This window comes from Panulirus ornatus, chromosome 10, assembly GCF_036320965.1.
Source record: "Panulirus ornatus isolate Po-2019 chromosome 10, ASM3632096v1, whole genome shotgun sequence".
In the NCBI taxonomy this organism is placed as follows: Eukaryota; Metazoa; Arthropoda; class Malacostraca; order Decapoda; family Palinuridae; genus Panulirus; species Panulirus ornatus.
This window is the reverse complement of record NC_092233.1, coordinates 34,549,795-34,574,957: the sequence shown is the minus strand read 5'-3', so window position 1 is coordinate 34,574,957 and position 25,163 is coordinate 34,549,795. Positions and strand designations below refer to the sequence as shown.

General features: G+C 40.5%; 2 protein-coding genes across 2 annotated transcripts in view; one reads left to right on the top strand and one right to left on the bottom strand.

Moving 5' to 3' along the window:
- Arl5 (ADP-ribosylation factor-like 5) overlaps nt 1-6,406 on the bottom strand; it is a 48,303-nt gene extending 41,897 nt beyond the window's left edge. Inside the window, exon 1 of the mRNA XM_071665779.1 lies at nt 6,111-6,406. Within this exon, the coding sequence (XP_071521880.1) occupies nt 6,111-6,305 (195 nt within the window). The 5' untranslated portion in view covers nt 6,306-6,406. The remainder of the gene's footprint in view (nt 1-6,110) is intronic.
- Nucleotides 1-24,876, top strand: part of LOC139750898 (uncharacterized) — a 265,619-nt gene extending 240,743 nt beyond the window's left edge. Inside the window, exon 4 of the mRNA XM_071665778.1 lies at nt 24,659-24,876. Coding sequence (XP_071521879.1) covers nt 24,659-24,764 — 106 coding nt within the window. The 3' untranslated portion in view covers nt 24,765-24,876. The remainder of the gene's footprint in view (nt 1-24,658) is intronic.
- Nucleotides 24,877-25,163: the final 287 nt, after the last annotated feature.

The window sequence follows — 25,163 nt, the reverse complement described above, 5'->3', positions numbered from 1 at the left end:
CACTCTCTATATATTGCTACATTAATACTTATGAAGACTACTGGAACATTCTCTATTTCAGCATTTTTCATTTCTTAGTTGAGTCAAGAGCTTGAGGTGTGAGTGATGACATTTGAATTTTTTCACAGGACAAAGTGAGGCTTATAACTTTGCAAAATTTTCTTTAACACGTTCACAGCAAATCGAATATCTCTGGCTGCAAGAGCAAGATGATTATCTGCAGAAAATGTCCAATGCATATCATCTACCTGCAGAGCATTTCTGACCAACAAAATTTCATCACAGTTTATATTCACAGAGTTGAAGTGCAAGCTTTGTCAACAAGATATGCTCAAGCCGGTTTTGTATATAAAGCTGTCCCCAGTAATTTTTCCAGTACGTATATATTCTATTCCCCTCTCAGTATTAACAATCAGCATTAAATGCTTTCAATATCTGTTATCTCCCCATATATCTATCAATCTAAATCTGTGATGTCCATTCCCTCCAGGAACTCCCATCAAAGGGGTATCCAAGGCAAAAGAGTCTCCACTTATCTCTGTTCTTACATGTCTCTCTCATATACACCATTACATGGTGCATATGTCACATGTGGTCTTCCTCTCACAACAACCCCTTTAATCATATTATCATACACCCTCCCTGTGAGCTCTCTGTCTTGCATTCTTTCCATGTACCCCAAAAAACTCAAAATAGTGTGCTTAACCTACTCTACCATTCCACATGTCATTCCCTGCCATAACCTATCTCTCAAACAACCCCTCATTTCTTTTGTCACTCAGAGAGCTAATTTCCACAGCCTGGATTCTTGACCTCTGTGACTCATTCCATATCCATATTTTGGCTGTATAAGTCAGGGTCAGGAGGATTATGCTGTCCCTTATTCCTTTATTCACTTCCATACTTAAAGCTCTACCCTTCATTATTCTATTAAGGGACCAAATGACTCCTCTATCTAGTGCTGCTCTCTCCTTCCATTTCACCAAACTTATCGAAGATAGCTCCCAAATGCTTGAATTCTGTCAACTCTTTCAGTCTTTCTTCCCCTTATTCATTAAACAATTTTGTACATTCATCTCTCACTCTAAAGGGCTTTGCAAAACATATACTTTCAACACTAGTTTTATTTGCATTATCTTCAATTGCCTCTGTTTACACATCATAAAACACTCTTAAAAACCTTCTGCAACTCCTCCTCAGTCTTAGAAAACAAAGTGGTATCATCCAAAAACAGAACTTGTCACTAACACCATAGTTTACCAACACACTCCATCTTTGCAACCCCATTCTCTAGTTTTCTTTTTACTTCTCTTATAACTTCAACCATACATATGTTAAAAATCCATGATGATATCAAACATCCCTGCCTTACAACTGTTCCTGTACCAAAACTTTCGCTCAACTCTCCATCCACTCTTGCAACTGCATTTGCTACTCTACCAAAAGCTTTAACACTATCCAACAGTTGTCCCCCTACCACATATCATTCTTAACACATTCCATATAGCATTCCACTTGACTTCGGCATACACTTCCTCCAGATACTTTTCCACAATCATTCTCAATGTAAAAATCTGATCCACACATCTACCTTTTCTAAAACCCACTTGCTCCTCACATATTTAATCACTTCCATTGCTCTGTCAATCAACATTCTTGCATACACCTTTCCTAGTTTACTTCACAGACTAATTCCTTATAATTGCAATCTTTTCCTTAAAAGAACAATTATAATTTTCACCTAAGCCTCAGGCACAATCTTCTGTTTCCATGCTAAATTACATATCAAATGCATACATTCTATTACACTTTCTCCTCCTTTACCTTAACATTTCAGCAGTAATTCCATCCACTCCAGGTGCATTTTCTGCCTTCAACCTTATCATCACCCTTTTAACCTCTCTCTTGCAATTGGCTCCTGCACTTGTATCCTTTTCCTTCCATCCTCCACAACGATGCATGTAACTTTGCTACCTCACCTATCCCCATATTCATCAGTTCTTCAAAATATTCTTTCCATCTTCCTTTCACTTCTCTTTTCTACTCAGCAACTTCCCTTCCTTACTTCTCAATTCTCTTACACTCTTACTTCCATCTCTTTCCTTGTTCACCTCCTTCCAGTACAATTTCTTATTTTTCCCAAATTTTCACTCGACTTTCTTCCAAAATCTTCATCTAATCTGCTTTCCTCAAGCAGCTTCTGAACATTCTGCTTGCACATTTTATATTCTCATCTCTTCTGCTAAGCTTCCATTGGTACACTAATTTCAAGCAATCTACCATATGTCTTTATCTTCTCTTGCAAGGCATTTCCAATCTCATATGTCCTCCATGCATTTCCCTTTTTATTCTTAAATCTCACAACTTTGTATCAAACTAATAATTCAACAACCTTTAAGAGCCTTTCCCTTATTCACACATGCATGTATATTTTTTTATTTATTATACTTTGTCGCTGTCTCCCGCGTTTGCGAGGTAGCGCAAGGGAACAGACGAAAGAAATGGCCCAACCCCCCCATACACATGTATATACATACGTCCACACACGCAAATATACATACCTACACAGCTTTCCATGGTTTACCCTAGACGCTTCACATGCCTTGATTCAATCCACTGACAGCACGTCAACCCCGGTATACCACATCGCTCCAATTCACTCTATTCCTTGCCCTCCTTTCACCCTCCTGCATGTTCAGGCCCCGATCACACAAAATCTTTTTCACTCCATCTTTCCACCTCCAATTTGGTCTCCCTCTTCTCCTCGTTCCCTCCACCTCCGACACATATATCCTCTTGGTCAATCTTTCCTCACTCATTCTCTCCATGTGCCCAAACCACTTCAAAACACCCTCATCTGCTCTCTCAACCACGCTCTTTTTATTTCCACACATCTCTCTTACCCTTACGTTACTTACTCGATCAAACCACCTCACACCACACATTGTCCTCAAACATCTCATTTCCAGCACATCCATCCTCCTGCGCACAACTCTATCCATAGCCCACGCCTCGCAACCATACAACATTGTTGGAACCACTATTCCTTCAAACATACCCATTTTTGCTTTCCGAGATTATGTTCTCGACTTCCACACATTCTTCAAGGCCCCCAGAATTTTCGCCCCCTCCCCCACCCTATGATCCACTTCCGCTTCCATGGTTCCATCCGCTGCCAGATCCACTCCCAGATATCTAAAAACACTTCACTTCCTCCAGTTTTTCTCCATTCAAACTCACCTCCCAATTGACTTGACCCTCAACCCTACTGTACCTAATAACCTTGCTCTTATTCACATTTACTCTTAACTTTCTTCTTCCACACACTTTACCAAACTCAGTCACCAGCTTCTGCAGTTTCTCACATGCATCAGCCACCAGCGCTGTATCATCAGCGAACAACAACTGACTCACTTCCCAAGCTCTCTCATCCACAACAGACTTCATACTTGCCCCTCTTTCCAAAACTCTTGCATTTACCTCCCTAACAACCCCGTCCATAAACAAATTAAACAACCATGGAGACATCACACACCCCTGCCGCAAACCTACATTCACTGAGAACCAATCACTTTCCTCTCTTCCTACACGTACACATGCCTTACATCCTCGATAAAAACTTTTCACTGCTTCTAACAACTTTCCTCCCACACCATATATTCTTAATACCTTCCACAGAGCATCTCTATCAACTCTATCATATGCCTTCTCCAGATCCATAAATGCTACATACAAATCCATTTGCTTTTCTAAGTATTTCTCACATACATTCTTCAAAGCAAACACCTGATCCACACATCCTCTACCACTTCTGAAACCACACTGCTCTTCCCCAATCTGATGCACATGCATGTATCCTTACATTTTCTGAACTCTCATCTAAACTTTTGGTCACCCTCTTTTCATGCTCCTCCCTGCATTCTTTCTGATTCATCTACTCACTTGCCAACACTTTCACCTATCCATTCTTCCTTATACCATACCTCCACTTTTCCCCTAATCGTCACCTACACAAGAACTACAAATAATTAGAATCTCCTAGGAATCCTCCCACAACTCTAGCTTCCCGCACAGCCTTTCTCAACCTTTCATTCACTGCCACACAGTTAATCAAATCCTTTTGTTCTTCTCGTCTATCACTTCTCATCCATGTACATCTGTGGATGATCTCATGCTAAAAAAAAAAAAGGGGGGCTTTTGCAAAGAATAAACCCCTCATAACACAGACATCCACAAGATAATCTCCATTTTCATTTACTCTAAGCACTTCTATCTTATAACCATCTCGATGATTTTATCATATCCCACCTTCGCATTCATATCACTCATTAAAACCACCTTTCTCTCCTTCTCAAACCCATTTATGTAATCATTCAATTTTTCCAGAAACACTTTTGTACCTTGCACAATCTTCATTTCATCCTTACCTTGCAGTCTTCATATTCACTTGTGCATATACACATATCCACGCACACTACAATTCCAATCTTTCCTTTCAACCACACAATTCACTATTCATACACTAACTCCTCTTCTACCTGCAATTAGCATTTACACCAACAAACTATATAATTACAGCTCTGTGTTTCCAGATTCAAACACTATATCAATGTATACTGTTTCCCTCACACCTTCTTCACTCCTTAATGGTGACTTACTTGTCTCCTAGCTTATCAATTTTCTCCCTAAGTAATTTCAAAACCTAATTCTTTTCATATGTTTCTTCACAATATCTATCTTTTGAAAAATCTGATATTTAATACCTTAACTTTATCAAAATGGAAATCATTATCTTATCCTTTCTTGGAGAATTCATATCCCTAAGTTGCTGCCTACCTCCAAAAAGATGGGAATTCTGTATAGGTCTTAAAAGTATCTTTCTTCTGAGTAACTACTCAAGTCATGAGAAGAAATGATTTTCTCTTCAAACAGGACTCTTCCTTCAGCTTTCATTTTGACATAATTCAAAGGCAAGTTTCTTCTTGGTTTACCCCTCGCTCTAAACAACTTGAGCTTCATTCTCTTCACAACAGATGTTTTGTAGCTTTTTGTGTGCCTTCTTGAGCAATGACATTCAGCACTTATAAACTGGGAAAACACTAAAATCTTAAATACTAACTAATTTGATGTCTGCATCTTTCCTTTCCAAGACAGACTGTGAAATTCATCTCTCATATAAATTAATAAATGCATATTTCCTACTAAATTCACAAAAAAATATGATACAAACCTGTGAAAATTACATTAGAAAAGAATGGGGATTAAGATACATACAGGATCATTCAAGTGTGCTTAATATATCCAGCAAAATCAATCCTTGCCAGCATAATTTCTGCATGATCTGTGAGCTAACAGCATCTTAACTAATGAATATGAAGACTCTATATAAATCAGCCAGCTTTGGAAATCAGATTAGCTTTACTGGAAAAAAACGTTTTTGCAATCAGGTCAACAAATCTATCTATGTCATATTTTATTCCACTCCCATTTGCATATGACAGATTAAATTCGCATAAAAATAGGTGTAACAAGAAATATAATTAAATTTTTTTTGTACATAATAAGGAACTTTTGCAAATAGCAAAGTTTACTTTGATCACCTACAGAAATGCAGTATGCATTTCTACAAATAAAGTACCAGTGAATGTTAGGACCCTTTCTACCAGAAATGATCCATTTATTTATCAACTTTCATACTGCTGGACAATTTGGCGTCTAAAATGTGTATAATCATTCAATCATTTATTAATCAAAAGTTTAATTATCTTCTAACTTTTTTATCATACTTCTACCTTTCTCCATCTTTCCAGACTTCATTACTTCTTCATGTATTCACTAACTCAAGCAACACTTTCTCTATCTATACAATTACAATTCTTCTTTCTAACAACTGATATTTAGTTCTTTAACACGGCTGCATTACTTGTTGTTGGGTCATCATCAAAGGACTGTAACAAGATGACCAGCAAACAAAATGTTTGAGGAAGATTCTGCCATAACCACCCTGCTGTGAATGCAGGGTAAGGGTAGTCCACATGGTGCTGAGATCTACATAAACAATAAGTCATATAAACACATATGCCTAATTTAGCATTTGCATGCATTCTCACCTCAGTGTTTGTGTAGTACGTATTCCAAGCAGAACGCAGTGATTCCTGACCACCCAAGTCCCACATAATAAAGTGAAGATTCTTCCACACCACTTCTTCCACATTACTGCCAATTGTTGGAGAGGTATGAACGACCTCATTCATCAAGAGCTGATACAGAATGGTTGTTTTTCCAGCATTGTCCAGGCCAACCATTACAATCTTGTGTTCTGCAATTTTAAACAAGTTACAGTATTTCCCAGCCAAAAAACTATAGTATATCAAAGTGACAATACAACTGAAGAATATGGATTATTCTGTACATAAAATACTGCAAAGTGACAACAGACATGATAATACACCTGATCATCATTTGTGTTGTCTAGAATCAAATTCCTATAAACAGGAGTTACTATGTAACCTAAATATTGCTTACAGTAGATAAAGCTAGCACTATGATTTATGTTTGTAAAATTACTATATATATATATATATATATATATATATATATATATATATATATATATATATATATATTTTTTTTTTATACTTTGTCGCTGTCTCCCGCGTTTGCGAGGTAGCGCAAGGAAACAGACGAAAGAAATGGCCCAACCCCCCCCATACACATGTATATACATACGTCCACACACACAAATATACAAACCTACACAGCTTTCCATGGTTTACCCCAGACGCTTCACATGCCTTGATTCACTCCACTGACAGCACGTCAACCCCGGTATACCACATCGCTCCAATTCACTCTATTCCTTGCCCTCCTTTCACCCTCCTGCATGTTCAGGCCCCGATCACACAAAATCTTTTTCACTCCATCTTTCCACCTCCAATTTGGTCTCCCTCTTCTCCTCGTTCCCTCCACCTCCGACACATATATCCTCTTGGTCAATCTTTCCTCACTCATTCTCTCCATGTGCCCAAACCACTTCAAAACACCCTCTTCTGCTCTCTCAACCACGCTCTTTTTATTTCCACACATCTCTCTTACCCTTACATTACTCACTCGATCAAACCACCTCACACCACACATTGTCCTCAAACATCTCATTTCCAGCACATCCATCCTCCTGCGCACAACTCTATCCATAGCCCACGCCTCGCAACCATACAACATTGTTGGAACCACTATTCCTTCAAACATACCCATTTTTGCTTTCCGAGATAATGTTTTCGACTTCCACACATTCTTCAAGGCCCCCAGAATTTTCGCCCCCTCCCCCACCCTATGATCCACTTCCGCTTCCATGGTTCCATCCGCTGCCAGATCCACTCCCAGATATCTAAAACACTTCACTTTCCTCCAGTTTTTCTCCATTCAAACTCACCTCCCAATTGACTTGACCCTTAACCCTACTGTACCTGATAACCTTGCTCTTATTCACATTTACTCTTAACTTTCTTCTTCCACACACTTTACCAAACTCAGTCACCAGCTTCTGCAGTTTCTCACATGAATCAGCCACCAGCGCTGTATCATCAGCGAACAACAACTGACTCACTTCCCAAGCTCTCTCATCCACAACAGACTTCATACTTGCCCCTCTTTCCAAAACTCTTGCATTCACCTCCCTAACAACCCCATCCATAAACAAATTAAACAACCATGGAGACATCACACACCCCTGCCGCAAACCTACATTCACTGAGAACCAATCACTTTCCTCTCTTCCTACACGTACACATGCCTTACATCCTCGATAAAAACTTTTTACTGCTTCTAACAACTTTCCTCCCACACCATATATTCTTAATACCTTCCACAGAGCATCTCTATCAACTCTATCATATGCCTTCTCCAGATCCATAAATGCTACATACAAATCCATTTGCTTTTCTAAGTATTTCTCACATACATTCTTCAAAGCAAACACCTGATCCACACATCCTCTACCACTTCTGAAACCACACTGCTCTTCCCCAATCTGATGCTCTGTACATGCCTTCACCCTCTCAATCAATACCCTCCCATATAATTTACCAGGAATACTCAACAAACTTATACCTCTGTAATTTGAGCACTCACTCTTATCCCCTTTGCCTTTGTACAATGGCACTATGCACGCATTCTGCCAATCCTCAGGCACCTCACCATGAGTCATACATACATTAAATAACCTTACCAACCAGTCAACAATAGAGTCACCCCCTTTTTAATAAATTCCACTGCAATACCATCCAAACCTGCTGCCTTGCCAGCTTTCATCTTCCGCAAAGCTTTCACTACCTCTTCTCTGTTTACCAAATCATTTTCCCTAACCCTCTCACTTTGCACACCACCTCGACCAAAACACCCTATATCTGCCACTCTATCATCAAACACATTCAACAAACCTTCAAAATACTCACTCCATCTCCTCTCACATCACCACTACTTGTTATCACCTCCCCATTTGCGCCCTTCACTGAAGTTCCCATTTGCTCCCTTGTCTTACGCACTTTATTTACCTCCTTCCAGAACATCTTTTTATTCTCCCTAAAATTTAATGATACTCTCTCACCCCAACTCTCATTTGCCCTTTTTTTCACCTCTTGCACCTTTCTCTTGACCTCCTGCCTCTTTCTTTTATACATCTCCCACTCAATTGCATTTTTTCCCTGCAAAAATCGTCCAAATGCCTCTCTCTTCTCTTTCACTAGTACTCTTACTTCTTCATCCCACCACTCACTACCCTTTCTAGTCAACCCACCTCCCACTCTTCTCATGCCACAAGCATCTTTTGCGCAATCCATCACTGATTCCCTAAATACATCCCATTCCTCCCCCACTCCCCTAACTTCCATTGTTCTCACCTTTATATATATATATATATATATATATATATATATATATATATATATATATATATGTATATATATATATATTTTATTATTTTGCTTTGTCGCTGTCTCCCGCGTTTCACTCCATCTTTCCACCTCCAATTTTACCTCCCACTTCTCCTTGTTCACACCACGTCTGACACATATATCCTCTTGGTCAATCTTTCCTCATTCATTCTCTCCATGTGACCAAAACATTTCAAAACACCCTCTTCTGCTCTCTCAACCACACTCTCTTTATTACCACAAATCTCTCTTACCCTATTATTACTTACTCGATCAAACCACCTCACACCACATATTGTCCTCGAACATCTCATTTCCAGCACATCCACCTTCCTGCACACAACTCTATCCATAGCCCACGCCTCGCAACCATACAACATTGTTGGAACCACTATTCCTTCAAACATACCCATTTTTGCTTTCTGAGATAATGTTCTCGACTTCCAAACATTCTTCAAGGCTCCCAGAATTTTCGCCCCCTCCCCCACCCTATGATTCACTTCCACTTCCATGGTTCCATCCACTGCCAAATCCACTCCCGGATATCTAAAACACTTCACTTCCTTCAGTTTTTCTCCATTCAAACTTACCTCCCAATTGACTTGACCCTCAACCCTACTGTACCTAATAACCTTGCTCTTATTCACATTTACTCTCAACTTTCTTCTTTCACACACTTTACCAAACTTAAGTCACCAGCTTTTGCAGTTTCTCACATAAATCAAACACCAGCACTGTATCATCAGCAAACAGCAACTGACTCACTTCCCAAGCTCTCTCATCCACAACAGATTGCATACTTGCCCCTCTTTCCAAACCTCCCTACCAACCCCACCCATAAACAAATTAAACAACCATGGAGACTTCACACAGCCCTGCCGCAAACCTACATTCACTGAGAACCAATCACTTTCCTCTCTTTCTACACGTACACATGCCTTACATCCTTGATAAAAACTTTTCACTGCTTCTAACAACTTGCCTGCCACACCATATATTCTTAGTACCTTCCACACAGCATCTCTATCAACTCTTTCATATGCCTTCTACAGATCCATAAATGCTAAATACAAATCCATTTACTTTTCTAAGTATTTCTCACATACATTCTTCAAAGCAAACACCTGATCCACACATCCTCTACCACTTCTGAAACCAATGTCTTCCTTTATGTAATCATTCAATTTTTCCAGAAACACATTTTGTACTTGCACAATCTTCATTTCATCCTTACCTTGCAGTCTTCATATTCACTTGTGCATATAACACATATCCACGCACACTACAATTCCAATCTTTCCTTTCAACCACACAATTCACTATTCATACACTAACTCCTCTTCTACCTGCAATTAGCATTTACACCAACAAACTATATAATTACAGCTCTGTGTTTCCAGATTCAAACACTATATCAATGTATACTGTTTCCCTACACACCTTCTTCACTCCTTAATGGTGACTTACTTGTCTCCTAGCTTATCAATTTTCTCCCTAAGTAATTTCAAAACCTAATTCTTTTCATATGTTTCTTCACAATATCTATCTTTTGAAAAATCTGATATTTAATACCTTAACTTTATCAAAATGGAAATCATTATCTTATCCTTTCTTGGAGAATTCATATCCCTAAGTTGCTGCCTACCTCCAAAAAGATGGGAATTCTGTATAGGTCTTAAAAGTATCTTTCTTCTGAGTAACTACTCAAGTCATGAGAAGAAATGATTTTCTCTTCAAACAGGACTCTTCCTTCAGCTTTCATTTTGACATAATTCAAAGGCAAGTTTCTTCTTGGTTTACCCCTCGCTCTAAACAACTTGAGCTTCATTCTCTTCACAACAGATGTTTTGTAGCTTTTTGTGTGCCTTCTTGAGCAATGACATTCAGCACTTATAAACTGGGAAAACACTAAAATCTTAAATACTAACTAATTTGATGTCTGCATCTTTCCTTTCCAAGACAGACTGTGAAATTCATCTCTCATATAAATTAATAAATGCATATTTCCTACTAAATTCACAAAAAAATATGATACAAACCTGTGAAAATTACATTAGAAAAGAATGGGGATTAAGATACATACAGGATCATTCAAGTGTGCTTAATATATCCAGCAAAATCAATCCTTGCCAGCATAATTTCTGCATGATCTGTGAGCTAACAGCATCTTAACTAATGAATATGAAGACTCTATATAAATCAGCCAGCTTTGGAAATCAGATTAGCTTTACTGGAAAAAAACGTTTTTGCAATCAGGTCAACAAATCTATCTATGTCATATTTTATTCCACTCCCATTTGCATATGACAGATTAAATTCGCATAAAAATAGGTGTAACAAGAAATATAATTAAATTTTTTTTGTACATAATAAGGAACTTTTGCAAATAGCAAAGTTTACTTTGATCACCTACAGAAATGCAGTATGCATTTCTACAAATAAAGTACCAGTGAATGTTAGGACCCTTTCTACCAGAAATGATCCATTTATTTATCAACTTTCATACTGCTGGACAATTTGGCGTCTAAAATGTGTATAATCATTCAATCATTTATTAATCAAAAGTTTAATTATCTTCTAACTTTTTTATCATACTTCTACCTTTCTCCATCTTTCCAGACTTCATTACTTCTTCATGTATTCACTAACTCAAGCAACACTTTCTCTATCTATACAATTACAATTCTTCTTTCTAACAACTGATATTTAGTTCTTTAACACGGCTGCATTACTTGTTGTTGGGTCATCATCAAAGGACTGTAACAAGATGACCAGCAAACAAAATGTTTGAGGAAGATTCTGCCATAACCACCCTGCTGTGAATGCAGGGTAAGGGTAGTCCACATGGTGCTGAGATCTACATAAACAATAAGTCATATAAACACATATGCCTAATTTAGCATTTGCATGCATTCTCACCTCAGTGTTTGTGTAGTACGTATTCCAAGCAGAACGCAGTGATTCCTGACCACCCAAGTCCCACATAATAAAGTGAAGATTCTTCCACACCACTTCTTCCACATTACTGCCAATTGTTGGAGAGGTATGAACGACCTCATTCATCAAGAGCTGATACAGAATGGTTGTTTTTCCAGCATTGTCCAGGCCAACCATTACAATCTTGTGTTCTGCAATTTTAAACAAGTTACAGTATTTCCCAGCCAAAAAACTATAGTATATCAAAGTGACAATACAACTGAAGAATATGGATTATTCTGTACATAAAATACTGCAAAGTGACAACAGACATGATAATACACCTGATCATCATTTGTGTTGTCTAGAATCAAATTCCTATAAACAGGAGTTACTATGTAACCTAAATATTGCTTACAGTAGATAAAGCTAGCACTATGATTTATGTTTGTAAAATTACTATATATATATATATATATATATATATATATATATATATATATATATATATATATATATTTTTTTTTATACTTTGTCGCTGTCTCCCGCGTTTGCGAGGTAGCGCAAGGAAACAGACGAAAGAAATGGCCCAACCCACCCCATACACATGTATATACATACGTCCACACACACAAATATACAAACCTACACAGCTTTCCATGGTTTACCCCAGACGCTTCACATGCCTTGATTCACTCCACTGACAGCACGTCAACCCCGGTATACCACATCGCTCCAATTCACTCTATTCCTTGCCCTCCTTTCACCCTCCTGCATGTTCAGGCCCCGATCACACAAAATCTTTTTCACTCCATCTTTCCACCTCCAATTTGGTCTCCCTCTTCTCCTCGTTCCCTCCACCTCCGACACATATATCCTCTTGGTCAATCTTTCCTCACTCATTCTCTCCATGTGCCCAAACCACTTCAAAACACCCTCTTCTGCTCTCTCAACCACGCTCTTTTTATTTCCACACATCTCTCTTACCCTTACGTTACTCACTCGATCAAACCACCTCACACCACACATTGTCCTCAAACATCTCATTTCCAGCACATCCATCCTCCTGCGCACAACTCTATCCATAGCCCACGCCTCGCAACCATACAACATTGTTGGAACCACTATTCCTTCAAACATACCCATTTTTGCTTTCCGAGATAATGTTTTCGACTTCCACACATTCTTCAAGGCCCCCAGAATTTTCGCCCCCTCCCCCACCCTATGATCCACTTCCGCTTCCATGGTTCCATCCGCTGCCAGATCCACTCCCAGATATCTAAAACACTTCATTTCCTCCAGTTTTTCTCCATTCAAACTCACCTCCCAATTGACTTGACCCTTAACCCTACTGTACCTGATAACCTTGCTCTTATTCACATTTACTCTTAACTTTCTTCTTCCACACACTTTACCAAACTCAGTCACCAGCTTCTGCAGTTTCTCACATGAATCAGCCACCAGCGCTGTATCATCAGCGAACAACAACTGACTCACTTCCCAAGCTCTCTCATCCACAACAGACTTCATACTTGCCCCTCTTTCCAAAACTCTTGCATTCACCTCCCTAACAACCCCATCCATAAACAAATTAAACAACCATGGAGACATCACACACCCCTGCCGCAAACCTACATTCACTGAGAACCAATCACTTTCCTCTCTTCCTACACGTACACATGCCTTACATCCTCGATAAAAACTTTTTACTGCTTCTAACAACTTTCCTCCCACACCATATATTCTTAATACCTTCCACAGAGCATCTCTATCAACTCTATCATATGCCTTCTCCAGATCCATAAATGCTACATACAAATCCATTTGCTTTTCTAAGTATTTCTCACATACATTCTTCAAAGCAAACACCTGATCCACACATCCTCTACCACTTCTGAAACCACACTGCTCTTCCCCAATCTGATGCTCTGTACATGCCTTCACCCTCTCAATCAATACCCTCCCATATAATTTACCAGGAATACTCAACAAACTTATACCTCTGTAATTTGAGCACTCACTCTTATCCCCTTTGCCTTTGTACAATGGCACTATGCACGCATTCCGCCAATCCTCAGGCACCTCACCATGAGTCATACATACATTAAATAACCTTACCAACCAGTCAACAATATAGTCACCCCCTTTTTCAATAAATTCCACTGCAATACCATCCAAACCTGCTGCCTTGCCGGCTTTCATCTTCCGCAAAGCTTTCACTACCTCTTCTCTGTTTACCAAATCATTTTCCCTAACCCTCTCACTTTGCACACCACCTCGACCAAAACACCCTATATCTGCCACTCTATCATCAAACACATTCAACAAACCTTCAAAATACTCACTCCATCTCCTCACATCACCACTACTTGTTATCACCTCCCCATTTGCGCCCTTCACTGAAGTTCCCATTTGCTCCCTTGTCTTACGCACTTTATTTACCTCCTTCCAGAACATCTTTTTATTCTCCCTAAAATTTAATGATACTCTCTCACCCCAACTCTCATTTGCCCTTTTTTTCACCTCTTGCACCTTTCTCTTGACCTCCTGCCTCTTTCTTTTATACATCTCCCACTCAATTGCATTTTTTCCCTGCAAAAATCGTCCAAATGCCTCTCTCTTCTCTTTCACTAGTACTCTTACTTCTTCATCCCACCACTCACTACCCTTTCTAGTCAACCCACCTCCCACTCTTCTCATGCCACAAGCATCTTTTGCACAATCCATCACTGATTCCCTAAATACATCCCATTCCTCCCCCACTCCCCTTACTTCCATTGTTCTCACCTTTATATATATATATATATATATATATATATATATATATATATATATATATATATATATATATTTTTATTATTTTGCTTTGTCGCTGTCTCCCGCGTTTCACTCCATCTTTCCACCTCCAATTTTACCTCCCACTTCTCCTTGTTCCCACCACGTCTGACACACATATCCTCTTGGTCAATCTTTCCTCATTCATTCTCTCCATGTGACCAAAACATTTCAAAACACCCTCTTCTGCTCTCTCAACCACACTCTCTTTATTACCACAAATCTCTCTTACCCTATTATTACTTACTCGATCAAACCACCTCACACCACATATTGTCCTCAAACATCTCATTTCCAGCATATCCACCTTCCTGCACACAACTCTATCCATAGCCCATGCCTCGCAACCATACAACATTGTTGGAACCACTATTCCTTCAAACATACCCATTTTTGCTTTCTGAGATAATGTTCTCGACTTCCAAACATTCTTCAAGGCTCCCAGAATTTTCGCCCCCTCCCCCACCCTATGATTCACTTCCACTTCCATGGTTCCATCCACTGCCAAATCCACTCCCGGATATCTAAAACACTTCACTTCCTTCAGTTTTTCTCCATTCAAACTTACCTCCCAATTGACTTGACCCTCAACCCTACTGTACCTAATAACCTTGCTCTTATTCACATTTACTCTCAACTTTCTTCTTTCACACACTTTACCAAACTTAAGTCACCAGCTTTTGCAGTTTCTCACATAAATCAAACACCAGCACTGTATCATCAGCAAACAGCAACTGACTCACTTCCCAAGCTCTCTCATCCACAACAGATTGCATACTTGCCCCTCTTTCCAAACCTCCCTACCAACCCCACCCATAAACAAATTAAACAACCATGGAGACTTCACACAGCCCTGCCGCAAACCTACATTCACTGAGAACCAATCACTTTCCTCTCTTTCTACACGTACACATGCCTTACATCCTTGATAAAAACTTTTCACTGCTTCTAACAACTTGCCTGCCACACCATATATTCTTAGTACCTTCCACACAGCATCTCTATCAACTCTTTCATATGCCTTCTACAGATCCATAAATGCTAAATACAAATCCATTTGCTTTTCTAAGTATTTCTCACATACATTCTTCAAAGCAAACACCTGATCCACACATCCTCTACCACTTCTGAAACTACGCTGCTCTTCCCCGATCTGATGCTCTGTACATGCCTTCACCCTCTCAATCAATACCCTCCCATATAATTTCCCAGAAATACTCAACAAACTTATACCTCTATAATTTGAGCATTCTCCTTTGTTCCCTTTGCCTTTGTACAATGGCACTATGCAAGCATTCTGCCAATCCTCAGGCACCTCACCATGAGTCATACATACATTAAATAACCTTACCAATCAGTCAACAATACAGTCACCCCCTTTTTTAATAAATTCCACTGCAATACCATCCAAACCCGCTGCCTTGCCAGCTTTCATCTTCCTCAAAACTTTTACTACCTCTTCTCTGTTTACCAAATCATTTTCACTAACCCTCTCACTTTGCACACCACCTCGACCAAAACACCCTATATCTGCCACTCTATCATCAAAGACATTCAACAAACCTTCAAAATACTCACTCCATCTCCTTCTCACATCACCACTACTTGTTATCACCTCCCCATTAGCCCCCTTCACTGAAGTTCCCATTTGTTCCCTTGTCTTATGCACTTTATTTACCTCCTTCCAAAACATCTTTTTATTCTCCCTAAAATTTAATGATACTCTCACCCCAACTCTCATTTGTCCTCTTTTTCACTTCTTGCACCTTTCTCTTGACCTCCTGCCTCTTTCTTTTATACATCTCAAACTCATTTGCATTATTTCCCTGCAAAAGTCGTCCAAATGCTTCTCTCTTCTCTTTCACTAATTATCTTACTTCTTCATCCCACCACTCACTACCCTTTCTAATCTGCCCACCTCCTACACTTCTCATGCCACAAGCATCTTTTGCGCAAGCCATCACTGCTTCCCTAAATGCATCCCATTCCTCCCCCACTCCCCTTACCTCCTTTGTTCTCACCTTTTTCCATTCTGTACTCAGTCTCTCCTGGTACTTCCTCACACAAGTCTCCTTCCCAAGCTCACTTACTCTCACAACTCTTTTCACCCAAACATTCTCTCCTCTTTTCTGAAAACCTTTACAAATCTTCACCTTCGCCTCCACAAGATTATGATCAGACATCCCTCAGTTGCACCTCTCAGCACATTAACATCGAAAAGTCTCTCTTTCTCGCGCCTATCAATTAACACAATCCAATAACGTTCTCTGGCCATCTCTCCTACTTACACACGTTTACTTATGTATATCTCTCTTTTTAAACCAGGTATTCCCAATCAACAGTCCTATTTCAGCACATAAATCTACAAACTCTTCACCATTTCCATTTACAACAGTGAACACCCCATGTACACCAATTATTCCCTCAACTGCCACATTACGCACCTTTGCATTCAAATCAACCATCACTATAACCCGGTCTCGTGCATCAAAACTACTAACACACTCACTCAGCTGCTCCCAAAACACTTGCCTCTCATGATCTTTCTTCTCATGCCCAGGTGTATATGCACCAATAATCACCTATCTCTCTCCATCCACTTTCAGTTTTACCAATATCAATCTAGACTTTACTTTTTTACACTCTATCACATACTCCCACCACTCCTATTTCAGGAGTAGTGCTACTCCTTCCCTTGCTCTTGTCTTCTCACTAACCCCTGACTTTACTCCCAAGACATTCCCAAACTACTCTTCCCCTTTACCCTTGAGCTTTGTTTCATTCAGAGCCAAAACATTCAGGTTCCTTTCCTCAAACATACTACCTATCTCCCCTTTTTTCTCATTTTGGTTACATCCACACACATTTAGACACCCCAATCTGAGCCTTTGAGGAGGATGAGCACTCCCCGCATGACTCCTTCTTCTGTTTCCCCTTTTAGAAAGTTAAAATACAAGGAGGGGAGGGTTTCTAGCCCCCGCTCCCATCCCCTTTAATCGCCTTCTACGACATGTGAGGAATGCATGCGAAGTATTCTTTCTCCCCTATCCTCAGGTTATTTAATGTATGTATGACCCATGGAGAGGTGCCTGAGGATTGGCGGAATGCTTGTATAGTGCCAGAGTACAAAGGCAAAGGGGATAAAAGTAAGTGCTCAAATTACAGAGGTATAATTTTGTTGAGTATTCCTGGGAAATTATATGGGAGGGTATTGATTGAGAGGGTGAGGGCATGTAAAGAGCATCAGATTGGGGAAGAGCAGTGAATGTAGGTTTGCAGCAGGGGTGTGTGAAGAAGAGCAGTGTGGTTTCAGAAGTGGTAGAGGATGTGTGGATCAGGTGTTTGCTTTGAAGAATGTATGTGAGAAATACTTAGAAAAGCAAATGGATTTGTATGTAGCATTTATGGATCTAGAGGAGGCATATGATAAGAGTTGATAGAGATGCTCTGTGGAAGGTATTAAGAATATATGGTGTGGGAGGCAAGTTGTTAGAAGCAGTGAAAAGTTTTTATCGAGGATGTAAGGCATGTGTACATGTAGGAAGAGAGGAAAGTGATTGGATGTCAGTGAATGTAGGTTTGCGGCAGGACTGTGTGATGTCTCCATGGTTGTTTAATTTGTTTATGGATGGGGTTGTTAGGGAGGTGAATGCAAGAGTTTTGGAAATAGGGGCAAGTATGAAGTCTGTTGTGGATGAGAGAGCTTGGGAAGTGAGTCAGTTGTTGTTTGCTGATGATACAGTGCTGGTGGCTGATTCATGTGAGAAACTGCAGAAGCTGGTGACTGAGTTTGGTAAAGTGTGTGAAAGAAGAAAGTTGAGAGCAAATGTGAATAAGAGCAAGATTATTAGGTACAGTAGGGTTGAGGGTCAAGTCAACTGGGAGGTAAGCTTGAATGGAGAGAAACTGGAGGAAGTGAAGTGTTTTAGATATCTGGGAGCGGAATTGGCAGCAGATGGAACCATGGAAGTGGAAGTGAATCATAGGGTGGGGGAGGGTGCGAAAGTTCTGGTATCGTTGAAGAATGTGTGGAAGTCGAGAACATTATCTCAGAAAGCAAAAATGGGTATGTTTGAAGGAATAGTGGTTCTAACAATGTTATGTGGTTGCGAGGGGTGGGCTATGGATAGAGTTGTGCGGAGGAGGGCGGATGTGCTGGAAATGAGATGTTTGAGGACAATATGTGGTGTGAGGTGGTTTGATCGAGTAATTAATAATAGGGTAAGAGAGATGTGTGGTAATAAAAAGAGTGTGGTTGAGAGAGCAGAAGAGGGTGTTTTGAAATGGTTTGGTCACATGGACAGAATGAGTGAGGAAAGATTGACCAAAAGGATATATGTGTCAGAGGTGGAGGGAACGAAGAGAAGTGGGAGACTAAATTGGAGGTGGAAAGATGGAGTGAAAAAGATTTTGAGTGATCAGGGCTTGACCATGTAGGAGGGTGAAAGCCGTGCAAGGAATAGAGTGAATTGGAACAATGTGGTATACCGGGGTCGACGTGCTGTCAATGGATTGAACCAGGGCATGTGAAGTGTCTGGGGTAAACCATGGAAAGTTCTGTGGGCCTGGATGTGGAAAAGAGCCATGGTTTTGATGCATTATTACATGACAGCTATAGCCTGAGTGTGAATGAATGTGGCCTTTGTTGTCCTTTCCTAATGCTACTTCACGCACATGAGGGGGGAATGGGGATGTTATTTCATGTGTGGCGGGGTGGCGATGGGAATGAATAAAGGCAGACAGTATGAATTATGTACATGTGTATATATGTATATGTCTGAGTGTGTATATATATGTGTACGTTGAGATGTATAGGTAGGAATATTTGCGTGTGTGGATGTGTATGTATATACATGTGTATGTTGGTGGGTTGGGGCATTCTTTCGTCTGTTTCCTTACGCTCCCTCACTAACGCGGGAGACTGCGACAAAGCAAAATATCATTATCTGATCATTATCTTGTGGAGGCTAAGGTGAAGATTTGTATGGGTTTTCAGAAAAGAAGAGTGAATGTTGGGGTGAAGAGGGTGGTGAGAGTAAGTGAGCTTGGGAAGGAGACTTGTGTGAGGAAGTACCAGGAGAGACTGAGTACAGAATGGAAAAAGGTGAGAACAATGGAAGTAAGGGGAGTGGGGGAGGAATGGGATGTATTTAGGGAATCAGTGATGGATTGCGCAAAAGATGCTTGTGGCATGAGAAGAGTGGGAGGTGGGTTGATTAGAAAGGGTAGTGAGTGGTGGGATGAAGAAGTAAGAGTATTAGTGAAAGAGAAGAGAGGCATTTGGACGATTTTTGCAGGGAAAAAATGCAACTGAGTGGGAGATGTATAAAAGAAAGAGACAGGAGGTCAAGAGAAAGGTGCAAGAGGTGAAAAAAAGGGCAAATGAGAGTTGGGGTGAGAGAGTATCATTAAATTTTAGGGAGAATAAAAAGATGTTCTGGAAGGAGGTAAATAAAGTGCGTAAGACAAGGGAGCAAATGGGAACTTCAGTGAAGGGCGCAAATGGGGAGGTGATAATAAGTAGTGGTGATGTGAGAAGGAGATGGAGTGAGTATTTTGAAGGTTTGTTGAATGTGTTTGATGATAGAGTGGCAGATATAGGGTGTTTTGGTCGAGGTGGTGTGCAAAGTGAGAGGGTTAGGGAAAATGATTTGGTAAACAGAGAAGAGGTAGTAAAAGCTTTGCGGAAGATGAAAGCCGGCAAGGCAGCAGGTTTGGATGGTATTGCAGTGGAATTTATTAAAAAAGGGGGTGACTGTATTGTTGAGTGGTTGGTAAGGTTATTTAATGTATGTATGACTCATGGTGAGGTGCCTGAGGATTGGCGAAATGCTTGCATAGTGCCATTGTACAAAGGCAAAGGGGATAAGAGTGAGTGGTCAAATTACAGAGGTATAAGTTTGTTGAGTATTCCTGGTAAATTATATGGGAGGGTATTGATTGAGAGGGTGAAGGCATGTACAGAGCATCAGATTGGGGAAGAGCAGTGTGGTTTCAGAAGTGGTAGAGGATGTGTGGATCAGGTGTTTGCTTTGAAGAATGTATGTGAGAAATACTTAGAAAAGCAAATGGATTTGTATGTAGCATTTATGGATCTGGAGAAGGCATATGATAGAGTTGATAGAGATGCTCTGTGGAAGGTATTAAGAATATATGGTGTGGGAGGCAAGTTGTTAGAAGCAGTGAAAAGTTATTATCGAGGATGTAAGGCATGTGTACGTGTAGGAAGAGAGGAAAGTGATTGGTTCTCAGTGAATGTAGGTTTGCGGCAGGGGTGTGTGATGTCCCCATGGTTGTTTAATTTGTTTATGGATGGGGTTGTTAGGGAGGTGAATGCAAGAGTTTTGGAAAGAGGGGCAAGTATGAAGTCTGTTGTGGATGAGAGAGCTTGGGAAGTGAGTCAGTTGTTGTTCGCTGATGATACAGCGCTGGTGGCTGATTCATGTGAGAAACTGCAGAAGCTGGTGACTGAGTTTGGTAAAGTGTGTGAAAGAAGAAAGTTAAGAGTAAATGTGAATAAGAGCAAGGTTATTAGGTACAGTAGGGTTGAGGGTCAAGTCAATTGGGAGGTGAGTTTGAATGGAGAAAAACTGGAGGAAGTGAAGTGTTTTAGATATCTGGGAGTGGATCTGGCAGCAGATGGAACCATGGAAGCGGAAGTGGATCATAGGGTGGGGGAGGGGGCGAAAATTCTGGGAGCCTTGAAGAATGTGTGGAAGTCGAGAACATTATCTCGGAAAGCAAAAATGGGTATGTTTGAAGGAATAGTGGTTCCAACAATGTTGTATGGTTGCGAGGCGTGGGCTATGGATAGAGTTGTGTGCAGGAGGATGGATGTGCTGGAAATGAGATGTTTGAGGACAATGTGTGGTGTGAGGTGGTTTGATCGAGTAAGAAACGTAAGGGTAAGAGAGATGTGTGGAAATAAAAAGAGCGTGGTTGAGAGAGCAGAAGAGGGTATTTTGAAATGGTCTGGGCACATGGAGAGAATGAGTGAGGAAGATTGACCAAGAGGATATATGTGTCGGAGGTGGAGGGAACGAGGAGAAGAGGGAGACCAAATTGGAGGTGGAAAGATGGAGTGAAAAAGATTTTGTGTGATCGGGGCCTGAACATGCAGGAGGGTGAAAGGAGGGCAAGGAATAGAGTGAATTGGAGCGATGTGGTATACCGGGGTTGACGTGCTGTCAGTGGATTGAATCAGGGCATGTGAAGCGTCTGGGGTAAACCATGGAAAGCTGTGTAGGTATGTATATTTGCGTGTGTGGACGTATGTATATACATGTGTATGGGGGTGGGTTGGGCCATTTCTTTTGTCTGTTTCCTTGCGCTACCTCGCAAACGCGGAGACAGTGACAAAGCACAAAAAAAAAATATATATATATATATATATATATTTTTTTTTTTTTTTTTATACTTTGTCGCTGTCTCCCGCGTTTGCGAGCTAGCGCAAGGAAACAGACGAAAGAAATGCCCCCCCCCCCATACACATGTATATACATACGTCCACACACGCAAATATACATACCTACACAGCTTTCCATGGTTTACCCCAGACGCTTCACATGCCTTGATTCAATCCACTGACAGCACGTCAGCCCCGGTATACCACATCGCTCCAATTCACTCTGTTCCTTGCCCTCCTTTCACCCTCCTGCATGTTCAGGCCCCGATCACACAAAATCTTTTTCACTCCATCTCTCCACCTCCAATTTGGTCTCCCTCTTCTCCTTGTTCCCTCCACCTCCGACACATACATCTTCTTGGTCAATCTTTCCTCACTCATCCTCTCCATGTGCCCAAACCACTTCAAAACACCCTCTTCTGCTCTCTCAACCATGCTCTTTTTATTTCCACACATCTCTCTTACCCTTACGTTACTCACTCGATCAAACCACCTCACACAACACATTGTCCTCAAACATCTCATTTCCAGCACATCCATCCTCCTGCGCACAACTCTATCCATAGCCCACGCCTCGCAACCATACAACATTGTTGGAACCACTATTCCTTCAAACATACCCATTTTTGCTTTCCGAGATAATGTTCTCGACTTCCACACATTCTTCAAGGCCCCCAGAATTTTCGCCCCCTCCCCCACCCTATGATCCACTTCCGCTTCCATGGTTCCATCCGCTGCCAGATCCACTCCCAGATATCTAAAACACTTCACTTCCTCCAGTTTTCCTCCATTCAAACTCACCTCCCAATTGACTTGACCCTCAACCCTATTTTGTGTGATCGGGGCCTGAACATGCAGGAGGGTGAAAGGAGGGCAAGGAATAGAGTGAATTGGATCGATGTGGTATACCGGGGTTGATGTGCTGTCAGTGGATTGAATCAGGGCATGTGAAGCGTCTGGGGTAAACCATGGAAAGCTGTGTAGGTATGTATATTTGCGTGTGTGGACGTATGTATATACATGTGTATGGGGGTGGGTTGGGCCATTTCTTTCGTCTGTTTCCTTGCGCTACCTCGCAAATGCGGGAGACAGCGACAAAGGAAAAAAAAAAAAAAAATATATATATATTTTTTTTTTTATACTTTTATATATATATATATATATATATATATATATATATATATATATATATATATATATATATATATATATATATATATATATATATACATATCAGGCATGTGATAGAGTTGATAAGAGATGCTCTGTGGAAGGTATTAAGAATACATGGTGTGGTAGGCAAGATGTTAGAAGCAGTGAAAAGTATTTATCGAGGATGTAAGGCATGTGTATATGTAGGAAGAGAGGAAAGTGACTGGTTCTCAGTGAATGTCGGTTTGTGGCAGAGGTGCATGATGTCTCCTTGGTTGTTTAATTTGTTTATGGATGGGGTTGTTAGGGAGGTGAATGGAAGACTTTTGGAGAGAGGGGCAAGTATGCAGTCTGTTGGGGATGAAAGGGCTTGGGAAGTGCGTCATTTGTTGTTCGCTGATGATACAGCGCTGGTGACTGATTTGTGTGAGAAACTGTAGAAGCTGGTGACTGAGTTTGGTAAAGTGTGTGGAAGAAGAAAGCTGAGAGTAAATGTGAATAAGAGCAAGGTTATTTGGTACAGTATGGTTGAGGGACAAGTCAACTAAGAGGTAAGTTTGAATGGAGAAAAACTGGAGAAAGTGAAGTGTTCTAGATATCTGGGAGTGGATTTGACAGTGGATGGAGCCCCCTATTTTAATATATTCCACTGCAATACCATCGAAACCCACTGTCTTGCCGGCTTTTATCTTCTGCAATGCTTTCATTACCTCTTCTCTGTTTACCAAATCATTCTCCCGAACCCTCTCACTTCGCACACCACCTCAACCAAAACACCCTATATCTGCCACTCTATCATCAAACACATTCAACAAACTTTCAAAATACCCACTCCATCTCCTCACATCACCACTATTTCTTATTACCTCCCCATTAGGCCCCTTCACCGATGTTCCCATTTGTTCTCTTGTCTTACGCACTTTATTTACTTCCTTCTAAAACATCTTATTCTCCCTAAAATTGAATGATATTCTCACACCCCAGCTCTCATTCGCCCTGTTTTTTTACCTCTTGCACCTTTCACTTGACCTGCAAAAGTCGTCCAAATGCCTCTCTCTTCTCTTTCACTAATAATCTTACTTCTTCATCCCACCACTCATTACCCTTTCTAATCTGCCCACCCATGCTTCTCATGCTACATGCATCTTTTGCACAAGCTATCACTGCTTCCCTAAATACATCCCATTCCTCACCCACTCCCCTTACGTCCCCTACTCTCACCTTTTTCCATTCTGCACTCACAGTCTCCTGGTACTTCTTCACACGTCTTCCCAAGCTCATTTACTCTCACCACTCTTTTCACCGCATGGGTGCAACAGACAGAGCAATTCACAAGAAAAGGCCAACAAGTACCCACAGGGGTCACAAGTGGGTTACTGAGACTTCTTAAACTACTCTAATGACCTATCATTTTTTTCAGATTGCTACATGAGGCCACACAACAGAGCCTAAAGTGTATGTGGAATTCAACTTGTGGCAAGAACGATGCCTTGACTGAGGACAACACCCTAGCAAGCTTGCCTTAATTGAGGACACAAGAACTTACAAGGATACAAAGAATTATCATGAATATTTGTTAAACAACGATACACTAATGTACGATGCAAAAAGGAGTACACTGTATGTCGTAATATTTGGAAATTTTAATTTGTTTTTCTATTTTACCTAATTTACCCGCACTGATTTAAGAATATGTGCAACTCAAATTTGCAGGGCAGCTGGGTGGATGAACAAAATGACAACCAAATCTATTTACGACTTTCAATCTATTCTATGCACGCCTTATGCACTCTTGTATGTTAAAGCTTCGATCACTCATAACTTTCACTTCGTCCTTACAAATGATCATTCGTTCCTTTTCCCGCCATCGCGAGGCAGCGTTAGAAGATAAAATCCTCGTTTGGCTCCTTCCTCTGTTCATTTGT